Source organism: Artemia sp. Qi Xiang Cuo, chromosome 2, assembly GCF_049724085.1.
Source record: "Artemia sp. Qi Xiang Cuo chromosome 2, ASM4972408v1, whole genome shotgun sequence".
Classification (NCBI taxonomy): Eukaryota; Metazoa; Arthropoda; class Branchiopoda; order Anostraca; family Artemiidae; genus Artemia; species Artemia sp. Qi Xiang Cuo.
The window spans coordinates 12,275,230-12,286,019 of record NC_142795.1 but is presented as its reverse complement, the minus strand read 5'-3'; the positions used below and the strand labels follow the sequence as shown (position 1 = coordinate 12,286,019).

General features: G+C 34.6%; 1 protein-coding gene across 3 annotated transcripts in view; it reads right to left on the bottom strand.

The window, feature by feature from the left end:
- Positions 1 to 2,153: 2,153 nt before the first annotated feature.
- Positions 2,154 to 10,790, bottom strand: part of LOC148954908 (protein DOP1A) — a 160,533-nt gene continuing 151,896 nt past the window's right edge. For all 3 annotated transcript variants that reach the window (XM_089099104.1, XM_089099111.1, XM_089099118.1), the window contains 2 exons: positions 9,939 to 10,047; positions 2,154 to 5,683 (listed from right to left, as the gene is read on the bottom strand). In XM_089099104.1, coding sequence (XP_088955230.1) covers positions 5,480 to 5,683; positions 9,939 to 10,047 — 313 coding nt within the window. In that variant the 3' untranslated portion in view covers positions 2,154 to 5,479. The remainder of the gene's footprint in view (positions 5,684 to 9,938; positions 10,048 to 10,790) is intronic.

Sequence of the window (10,790 nt, the reverse complement as noted above, 5' to 3'; positions counted from 1 at the left end):
ATCAAAGTAAAAAAAGCAATTCTTTTTATGTGCATATTGTTACAAAAACTCCATTTTTTAGAGTTTTGGTTACTATTAGTAAGTCTCTCTTTACTTACAGTCCGGTACCACACATATTTGATCTGTTAGAGAGCCTATTCAAGAGAAAAACTGCCTCTATTACCATCTATTTTGTACACATTTTAAAATAAATAAAAAATCCAAGCATAACTATATTGTCACATTTGAAAAGAAAAAGAAACGCTGCTTTACGGCTCCTGCAAATTTGTTTCAATTTATGTGGCAGAATCTACTTATATTTTTTAGTTTATGTGTTTTTTATTTATTTATATTTTTTAAGGTACACTTCCAATATAATAATAATAAAAAAACGAAATTTAATCCTCCTGAGTTTTGAGGTTAGAGATAAGTTGCTAAAGATTATGAATGTGATTTTTTACAAAGGAGAAATACCTAGTAATCTCTAATTAAGGAAAACTCTAATTAAACCCATCTATAAGAAAGGTGGTAAGAGTGAGTGTGGTAATTATAGAGGTATTAGCCAGGTTTCTGTAGGAAAGCAAATTACTTAGTATGATAATACAATTTAGACTTAGAGATGCTTTAGATAAAGTTTTAAGAGAAGAAAAGCATGGTTTTAGGAAGGGAAGTGCATGAGCCATCAAACGCCTTTAGTTTTCAGTTTCATAGATTACGAGCAAGTGTTCAGTTTAGCTGATTGAAGAGCTTCAGCGAAAATCCTATACTTGTATCGCATACCTGATAAATACACTAAAGGTATTGCTGTTTTGTACGAGAATAACACTGCTGCGGTTAAGGTAGGAAATGAGATTAGTAGCAGGTTTTGTATTAGATCAGGAGCTGAGTAGGGCTGTGATTTATCACATGAAAAGGATCACTTTGTCTTAAGGAGCATAGGAAAGGCAATGGAAGATCAGGGAATGAAATTGGGAAGTAAAACTTTCCTGGACTTAGATTATGCCGATGATTTAAGCATCCTAGATGAAAGTGAGAGCAAAATGAATGAACTTTTGGTGGTTTTGCGACTTCAGGGTGCAAGAGAAGGCTTAAAAATTAATGTCAACAAGACCAAGTCGCTAAGACTAGGAATAAGTGAAGGTGAAGAGGTGATGTTGGGTAACGAGAAGACCGTGGGTGCAGTAAAGATGCTAAAAGTAGAATAGCTAAGGCCCAGGGTGTTTTTTTTTCACAGTTGGAAAAAACATTTGGAAGAATAGGAAGATAAGTCTGCGAACCAAGATTAGAATATTGGAAGCTACAGTGATGACAGTGGTTAAGTAGGGTTCTGAAGCGCGGGCGCTCCGAAAAACGGAGGAGGTAGATGTTTTATACAGAAATTGTCTACGACATGTTTTGGGTACCAGACTGACTGACCCTATTTCAAACAGTAAGCTGTACAAAAATGTGGTTCAATCCCACTTTCTAGGGCTGTAATGAGAAAATGAGATGGCTAGGACATATTCAGCGGATGAAGGACGACAGATTGCCAAAGATTGTCCTTGTCGGCCTGCTGTCTACGGCCAAACTTAAATTAGGTCGTCCCCAAATGGGGTAAGAGGATGTCTCAAGGAAAGATTTAAGTTAAATCGGAACTTCTTGGAAGGGTGTAAAGAGGGGGGCTTTGAATAGACTGGGATGAAGGAGGAGGAGCGTGCGTAGCTGTGTTGGCCTCTGGCGCCTTGGTGCTGCAGTCAGTTGTGAGTAGTAGAGTTTAGAAAAACACACTGGGTACCTTAAATTCTCTAGGGGCCACGTGGCACTAATATTAGTATATTATTTTATTATCTTCTTTTGAAGTTGCTATTGATTTGTAGTGAAATCCCTTTTTTGCGCTTTTTGTGCCTTCTAATCAATGTCTGCGTCACACGGTGCAACACATAAGGTAATAATATTGAACTAATGATCCCTTACAGCATAGGTTCTCTTAAACACACCTAAATATACTCCTAGATCAAGGAGCAGAATTGTTTCTCTGTGGTGATGTAAATTTTTTTTTCGACGTCCGATATTTTCAAGTAAAAACCTGTATCAAGAAAAAATGCGGACTTTACGCGGATTTCCACCTCATGAAAAGAAGGTAAACAAAAATTGAAGAACAAATCTATAATATATAGAATTTGAAACCAAAAACATATAGAAACTACTTTATTTTCAACAAAATTTAGAAAAGCCGATCGAAAGAGATAAAACTTATAACTCCTAAACCCGAGAAACAACCAGAATAAAACAGTACTTTAAAAAACATAAAAATATCATCGAAAACTCAACAAACAAGATTGATCAAATACATGTGCAACTGAAAAACACAAACCTAACTTTGACCTAACCCGATTAAACACGTATGTTAAGTGACAAGATCAGATAGAGCAGAATATCAGTTCAACCTGTACATTAAAACTGTCTCTCGCAAGTCGCTAAAGATGAGGCGATCCTTTAGGTAAATATAGCTAAAAACCTGGCGCGGCATTGCGCTACCGTGTTGGCCTCAGCCGGCTTTCCGCAGCAATGAGTTGTTATTACTTTAAGCATTATATTAATAACATCTATTTGATTAAAAAGAAGGAAAAGTTTTGCCAATTCTTCTTAACCAAACTAATAGATGGCATTTTACAAGTGTCACAGAAATTCACAAAACGACGACAATAAATTTGAGTAAATTAGTCTTAGCGGAAGTAACTAGATTCATCTTCTTCAACAATTACTTTATTCTTAAATTTGCTTATGATTTACAACTTTTTTTGATAGATATGAAATAACTTAAAAAGTGGATCTGGCATTGGTACGAGGTGCGTACGCGACGGACAATAATAAGAACATTTATTTAAGTCCAGCAAGAAAAAGTTAATCAAGAAAAAAGGTTAATCAACGCATGTGCATCTCACATGGATGAAAATACCAACTTTTCAGCAGTGGCGTAATTTCGCCAGAATCCCCGGGGAAGGGGGTCAAAGTTGGAGCCAGTTTTTGCAAATCAAGTGAAAATGACAGTGAAAACTGAAAAACGAGCCATATAGTACCATAAAGGTAAAGATAAAGAAAACTGACCCATTTCTGTGGATGCTTGAATTGTGCAGGCTGATCTTAGTTTTGGAAGATTATTGAAAAAGCTAAATTTCAGCTGGGGGGGGGGAATGGGGTCTGGGGGCAGTTGCCCCTTTGCCTCATGGCATATTACGTCCCTGCTTTTCAGGAGGAATAAAAAACTGATTTTAACTTTCTCAGTTGGTTTGACCAAGAGGTATATGGAAAAAAAGTTAACCCTTTTTTTTTTATTAAAAAAGAATTTCATTCTTCACGAATTTCAATTGTTTTCTTTCTTTCTTTTCCCCCACCTACCTCCTCATTGTCAATACTGATATTTACTTTCTTTGTTTCTCCAATATCTGCAAGTTGTGGCTACAAAATAACAAAAATGATACATTAAAAGCTTTTATTTTGAAATTACACTAGACAAAATGGGAAGCTCCTGAAATTTTGCAAATAAATTTTAAGATAAATAAAATTCAACGATACTAGAGTCAATCACAACTTGGAACATAGCAATAAATACCCTTAATCTCTCAAAATAGTAGTTTGTTCTGCTACAAGCCCCAAAATGGCCCTGGAACGAGCCCAAATACGATAAACAACGATCAAGGGCAGCCCTTACGAGCCAGCCAGACTTGAACTGAACCTACAGCCTTTTATACCCTCACTGAACCCAAGGATTCACTGGATTCTAAATCACTCTGTAAAATTCCTGTTTAAGAAAAAACGAAAAAAAAAAAAATGAAATTAACTGGTGATTCAGCGAAAAATACAAAAAAGTTGATAAAAAGACTATTTAGAATTCGTACTGAAGTGCCATAGCGTAAAACACACATCAAATTTTCTTTGTATTTTTTTCTTTTACTTCAAGACAGTTATGAAGTTCCTTTTTGGAAGACTCGAATTTCACACAGAAATTATTTGAAAGGTCTTGCAAAAGAAAAATGTATTTGAAAAACAAACAAACACACTAAATACGAAGTATATTAACTGCACCCCAAACACTATAACAAAATTAGAAACATGAGACACGTCTGTTTCGCTTACTAGTATCAAATCAGATCAAAGTGTTTATTAAAAAGATACAACCGCACCTCTTAAATTATCTAAATAAGCAATGATAATTTTCCTCAACAAAATTGGCAAATCTCATGCTGAAATTCAGTATCTACTGAGTTATGTTTTTTATCCTAGGAGACAGAGGCACCGATTGCGGGGGGGGGGTGTTTCCCTACCTATAATTTGGAGAATTTCATTTTTGTATTTCCATTGAACAAAATCGAAAAAAACAAACTTGCTTCCTCCGTAGATTAAAAAATAAAATTTTTTGGTGTCTTCAATAAAAAAAAAATTAAAGAAACCCCAGGCCCCCCCCCCCGCCAATCATGAGCGTTCTTTCACTTTTTTGTATAGCGTTTGTGTTTTTTTCTGATATTTTACGCTTTTTCTCTAGTTTTTTCACCTTTTTTCGCGTTGAATAAAGGCTTACGGCTCTAAAGCCCAAATACTCAAACTTTGATTAGCATACATGCAAAATATTTTTTTTTCTTAACGTTCACTATCTTAATTAGAGGTTTTACGCATTGTTGTATTCATATTTCATTTCAATTATAGTTGAACATAGATAGTTATAGTTGGTATGGTATAGTATAGTTGGTAACTTTAGATAGAAGAGTAACCCTATTTTCGACACTAGCCCCACCTTGCAATCTTACAAACTTCGATTAATCATTGGGAGTTACCACAATGAAACAGTTGGGTAACTGGTAGGATCCAAGGCTGTACCCAGGATTTTTTTTCGGAAGGGGTTTTAATCAAAACTAAATTTTCGGGGGGGGGGGGGGGTACAAAAAAACCTCAAAAAACGTATACAATTTTTTTTTATATCCATTCTGTTACGTTTTTACGAGTCAGACAAACATTTCGGGGGGGGGGGTCAAAAACCCCTAACTCTGTGTATGGCCTTGATAGGATCACTTCCACTTTGTAACCCTGGAGAAAGCAGAGAAAGCGCAGTTGACATCGTTGGTTTCAAGCAAAAGCAATGTAGCCCAGAGATGCGAGGCTTTCACTTGACTTCAACAACACAATTTTTGTTGGCAAACGTTCTGCTCTAATTTAATTGCTAATTATTAGGATTGTTTAAAGGATTATGTGCCTTCGGGCATAAAAGAAAAAATCTATTTGGAAGGACGGGGAAAATATTTTAAAATAAAAAACGAAGATTATACAATAAAAATATAGAAAAAAAAGAAAAATACAAAAATATCGAGATCTCCCAAGAGACAGGGTTAAAAGGTCGCTACCTTGCGTTCTTGCCTGTGTAAGCACGTATTAATTATTATTTGTAGCAGATAACACCTCGAAAACGCCAATCAGTTACGTATCTCTTGCGACACTAAAATGCACTCGGAAACATCGAATTAAAAGTCTATTCGATATATTCAATAAAGTCAATAAGAAGCGATTTATCGATGGAGACATTATCCCCAGTCGAGTGCATAAGGTTTAACTTGAGAAATTCTGGTTGGCTGACTAACTTGTAAAAGGGATATAGATCCAATAATGTCTTTATGCTGTGATTATTAAGTATAGGCGATCCAGGTTCAGCGGATATCGTCACATCTTCCTTGACCTAGAAAACAATCTCCGATAAGAGCTAAACAAAATTAAACATAAAGAAATGATCGAAGCAAGCCAAAAACTTAGAACTTTTTCCTCTATAGCCAAGTATAGGTTATTTTTCTTTGTCTATTATTTTAAAGAGAAAAAAAAGAAAAACTAACCTATTGACTCATAGAAAATAGGCATCTCATTTTAAACAATAGGCGATAACTCCGCAGAAATACCCCTTGATTCAGTGCTTCAATGGCAAAACTGCGGTTGGTGTAAGCTAATTATTCTTAAACCAATATTTGAACTCGCTAAAGCAAATTTGGTATTTAAGAACTCTTCAATCACAGAGATAATATACAATGCCTTCGATAATACTTCAACTCCTTCCCAGTCCCTTCATTTTGGAAATAAGGCCCTGGTGAACTAAAAATAAAATTATGACTGCACTTTTCGGATTTGTCCTGCTCAATTTGACTGGAAACGGCTGAGCCATTCCAGAAATAGTAAAAAGCAGACAAATTATATCCTCCTTCTTTCCACCCTTAGGGGTTATTTTGCAACACTTCCTTAAGGAGAATTCCGGAGGAAGGATTTTATACAAGTTGTTAGCCTGATTTTCTGAGCATTTTGGCGCAAAATTTTTCTGTTACAAGTTCCCCAAAGCTCAACCCATTTTTCCGAATATTTCCTCTGTTATAATGACCAACGGAGAGTAAACTTCATTCAAAACTTCACTCGAAAAAAAACTTCACTCGATACCCTTCTCTGTTGGGCCATACTTTAAAAACCTTGAAAATTAAGGACATTAAACACCCCGCACATATCCTCTTTAAAAAAAAATAAATGATAAAACGATATTTTAAATACTATTGGCCTAGTCACAAAGTGTTTTACGGGCATGTTCCATCTTAAGGCTTTAAAAATAATTTGAAACTCCTGAGCATAGTAAATGACAGAAAAAAGCACAAAAGTATAGTGGTCCATTAAATGTCATGAAAAGCGAAATGTCAAGGAAATGTCATGAAATGTCAATAAATGTCATGAAATTTTCCTTCGAATATTCTTAAGACTGTAAAATATCCTTCATGTAATCTGCAAATAAAATTTTCAGTATTCTATTAAGAATATATCTTCTTGACATTAATATTGACATGGTATTTCGCGTGAAAAAATTCCTTCTAATATCTTTAAAACGGTAATTAATCATATACCAACGAATATAGAGATTCTATTCATGGGTATATGATTAATTACCGTTTTAAAGACATTAGAAGGATTTTTTTTTGACGTGAAATACCATGTTCTATTCATGCTATTCTATTCAGACTATAAAGGAATTCCTCCTTATTAATTCTAGGCTCCATCAAACATTTTGCTTTTAGGACCTCTCAGGTTACAGGACGGTTACGTATCATAAGATACGTTATTGTCCCCTTCCTTTCCAAAGCCTCTGATTGACGTGCACCTTCGATAGTGAAAGAAGTCTTTGTGCTGTTGAATGTCCCATAAACAGAAAGAAGTCCTTGTGCTGTTGACCGTACAATAAAAAGAAGAAAAACCTCTTTTGAAGTTTGTTTTCTTAAGGTAATGAATCTCATAATAAGATCAAATAGTTTGACCCTGAGGCAAAAAATAGTAGAGATCAAATAGAAGAACTCATCAAGGTGCAGAACAGATCAAAATATAAATTGCTTTCAGGATAAGAAATAGGTAATTTCTTCTTTTTAAAAACAATAATTCAATACCAGGGTAGCTACTCATAATTTTTGGATTATGAAAGGTATTATAGCTTTTTACCTTCAAGTTTTTTTTACCTTTTTAGCAAGGTACATTATAGAAAAAAAACTGAAAATACCGAAAGGTTCATTAATAACATACAAGGAACAAGTTTTAGTTCCTCAAGCTCAAAGACTACCTCAATTCCATTTTCATTTTTTTTTATTAAATTTAATTTCATTTTCCTTTTGATAGTAATTATTTTACTACTAATTAATAATTTTATTAATATTTTGTTTTATTTTCATTTGAACTGACAATTTACCAGTAATTAGAAAACATTCCACAAACCTGTTTTGCCAGATTTTTTTCTTAATTGAAATCACCACTTTCCTATAAAACTGTCCCCCTTTCATTCCCTCATTTCACAAAAATATAAAAACTGTTCTCACTTTCATTTTCTTGTAAAATCATTAAGATATCAGGTGAGTACTACTAGTTTGGGCAGATGGATAACATTCAGACTCGAATATAAGATGGCTTAACTTTGTGATGGCTTAACAAGATGGCTAGGCAACGCTTTTACGGATGAAGAATGATAGATTGCTGAAGATTATGCATAGTGACCATCCATCTGGGCCCGAGCAAAAAGCAGGTCACCCCCAAATGGCATTATTTCTTTTTTTTCATTTGGCATTCTACAGACATAACAGGAAGCTAATGAACCAGTGAGAAAGCTAGGAATGTGTTATTCATCACAACTCCAAAAAATGGAGTTATCTATCAGCTGGGCACTTTAAAAGACAGAAGAGGATTTATTAGATGTTTTCTAGAGGAATTGTATACGGATTATTTTGGTTAACCGTCTGACTGACCGTATTTCAAATAGCAAGCTGTACGAAAAGTATGGCTCTATCCCGCTTTCTAGGGCTATAATGAGAGAAAGGTTGAGATGGCTGGGAACGTTCTGCGTGTGAAAGAGATCGTTCTTTTCGGCAAAACGAAAAGCAGGTCGTCCCAAAATCGGGTGGGAGGAGGTCACAAGGAAATATTTAAGGAAAATTTGAACTTGTTGGAGATAGGTAAAAAGGGAGGGTTTAAATACATTGTGATGGAGGAGGAGCGCTCGTAGCTGTGTTGGCCTCCGGCAGCTTGGTGCTGCAGGTAGTAGTAGATTTGTAGGGCGTTAACCTTGTGGGAAAAGGATGGTTGCATTTTAAAAAAATTTGATAATTTTGCGTTTAGTCATTTTCGGAAATTCTATAATGAAATTTATGTTTTTTGACAGTATGTTAGTAGTTATTTAGGCTATCTTTTTTTTTTTTTTTGATAGCAGACATGCAACAAGACATGGGAAGGAGATCCAAAGTACCGAGACCCATGTAGCCAACCAAGTATTTTTGATACATTCTATTTGTTAAAATGTTTCCAATCAAAATATTTTTTGTTTCTTAATTTTGGTGGAAAAACATTTTTTTATACAGATGCAACTAAGCTCTTACTTTTTAATAAAAATCACTACTTTTTTTTTATTTATTATTTTTTTTTTTAGTCTATTTAATCTACTTAATTAATTTAGTCTATTTATTCTATTCATTTTTTTTCTATAGTTTTTTTTATTTATATTTTCTTTTCTTCTCCTTTTGCTCTTATGTCTGTGATCATTTTAAATTTTCTTTTGTTTTTCTTCTCTGAGTAAGTAACTCATTTGTCTTCCCCTTCTTTACAGGCCAATGAGCTTTTGGGGGAATAGTGACATGTATCATCATTGTATGTGCATTGAATGAAGAATCAATTTTATCTTATCTAAACCTATCTTCGGCTAATCTATGCAAACCGTGGTGGTTTTCGATTATTTTTGTTTGTTAGGTAATCATGTTCTGTTACGCCCTAATTTACGTACATTTTTGGTGCTGTAAAGATTTTTTCGGTTACGCCCTAAAAATCATGTTCGGTTACGCCCTAATTTACGTACATTTTTGGTGCTGTAAAGATTTTTTTGGTTACGCCCTAAAAATCATGTTAGGTTACGCCCTAATTTACGTACATTTTTGGTGCTGTAAAGATTTTTTCGGTTACGCCCTAAAAATCATGTTCGGTTACGCCCTAATTTACGTACATTTTTGGTGCTGTAAAGATTTTTTCGGTTACGCCCTAAAAATCATGTTCGGTTACGCCCTAATTTACGTAAATTTTTGGTGCTGTAAAGATTTTTTCTTTTCTTGAATTTTCTTTATGATTACAACTGATAACATTAGAAAAATAACTGAAAATCTGAATAAAATAGAAAAAAAGCATCGCAGGCTATTATCCCGAAAAACATTAAAAATAAAGCATTTTTGATACGTTTTCCTTCCAATGTTCTTTTTTCACTACAAATAGAATTGTTACTATTCTAATCAGATTATAATAGAATTATACAAATAAGGGGCAGAAGGGAGGTTCTTTCTGTCCCTACAAAAATTTTTTCAGATGGAAATGATTTGGGTTACTAAAATAAATAAAGGTGGATGAGTAAAGAAATTTTAGGTATATTACAACAAATAAAAAGGTATTACCTTAGAGCGCATAGACTTGGCTATTCGACGAGCATGTGGCACATATTCAGAGTCAATCGGCCCGTTCTGGGGGATACAATCACCAGTGCCAACAAAAGCCCAACGGTATCTGAGCAAAAACAGAAAAAAATAATTAACATGAGAAAAAAAAAAATTCATTTACACATTTGCTTGCATTTCATACCGAGAGAAAAGGACTATTAACAGAGCTTGAGCATTCAATACAGAAGTAAAATTAGAAAATGTAGAATGTAAGAACATAAATTCAAAATGTACAAGTAAATTAAAAATATTTCTCCACTGTCAAACTGCTATTCGTCTCCAATCACCTATGAGAAGCATAGTCACGTACATAGAGGGTTAACCGATGTGGAAGCTTCGAACCCAGAAAAAGGCTTCAAACCCGTGAAAATTCCTGGGACGGCCCTAGCTCCTACCCCTTTAGCCCCCTTTCCCCATTCTGAACAGTAAATTTATAATCTTTTACACAGTTGCTTTAATAGCGGATGCTCTAATAAAAAAATAATTTGATAAGAAGTTCACGTTTTTTATTAGTAAAGACAGAGGTAATTATCGATAGAATTCAATCTCAGATATAAGGGAATAGATTTTCATGATCCGCTGATAAGTTAAAACTAGCAGGGCAGGAAAATGACATGCCAAAACTTGCACTTAGGCCATAACACTTGGAACATTTGACCCCCTAGCAAAGGGGGTCAAATGTTCCAAGTTTCGAAGAGCCCAGTTGTTCGACAAAATTCTAGGGCGTACCTCCCTTCTCCATCATATTCATGTGCGAAAAGTACGACTAAAAGAACAGATGCAACGTACAGGATTTTACATAAATATAAA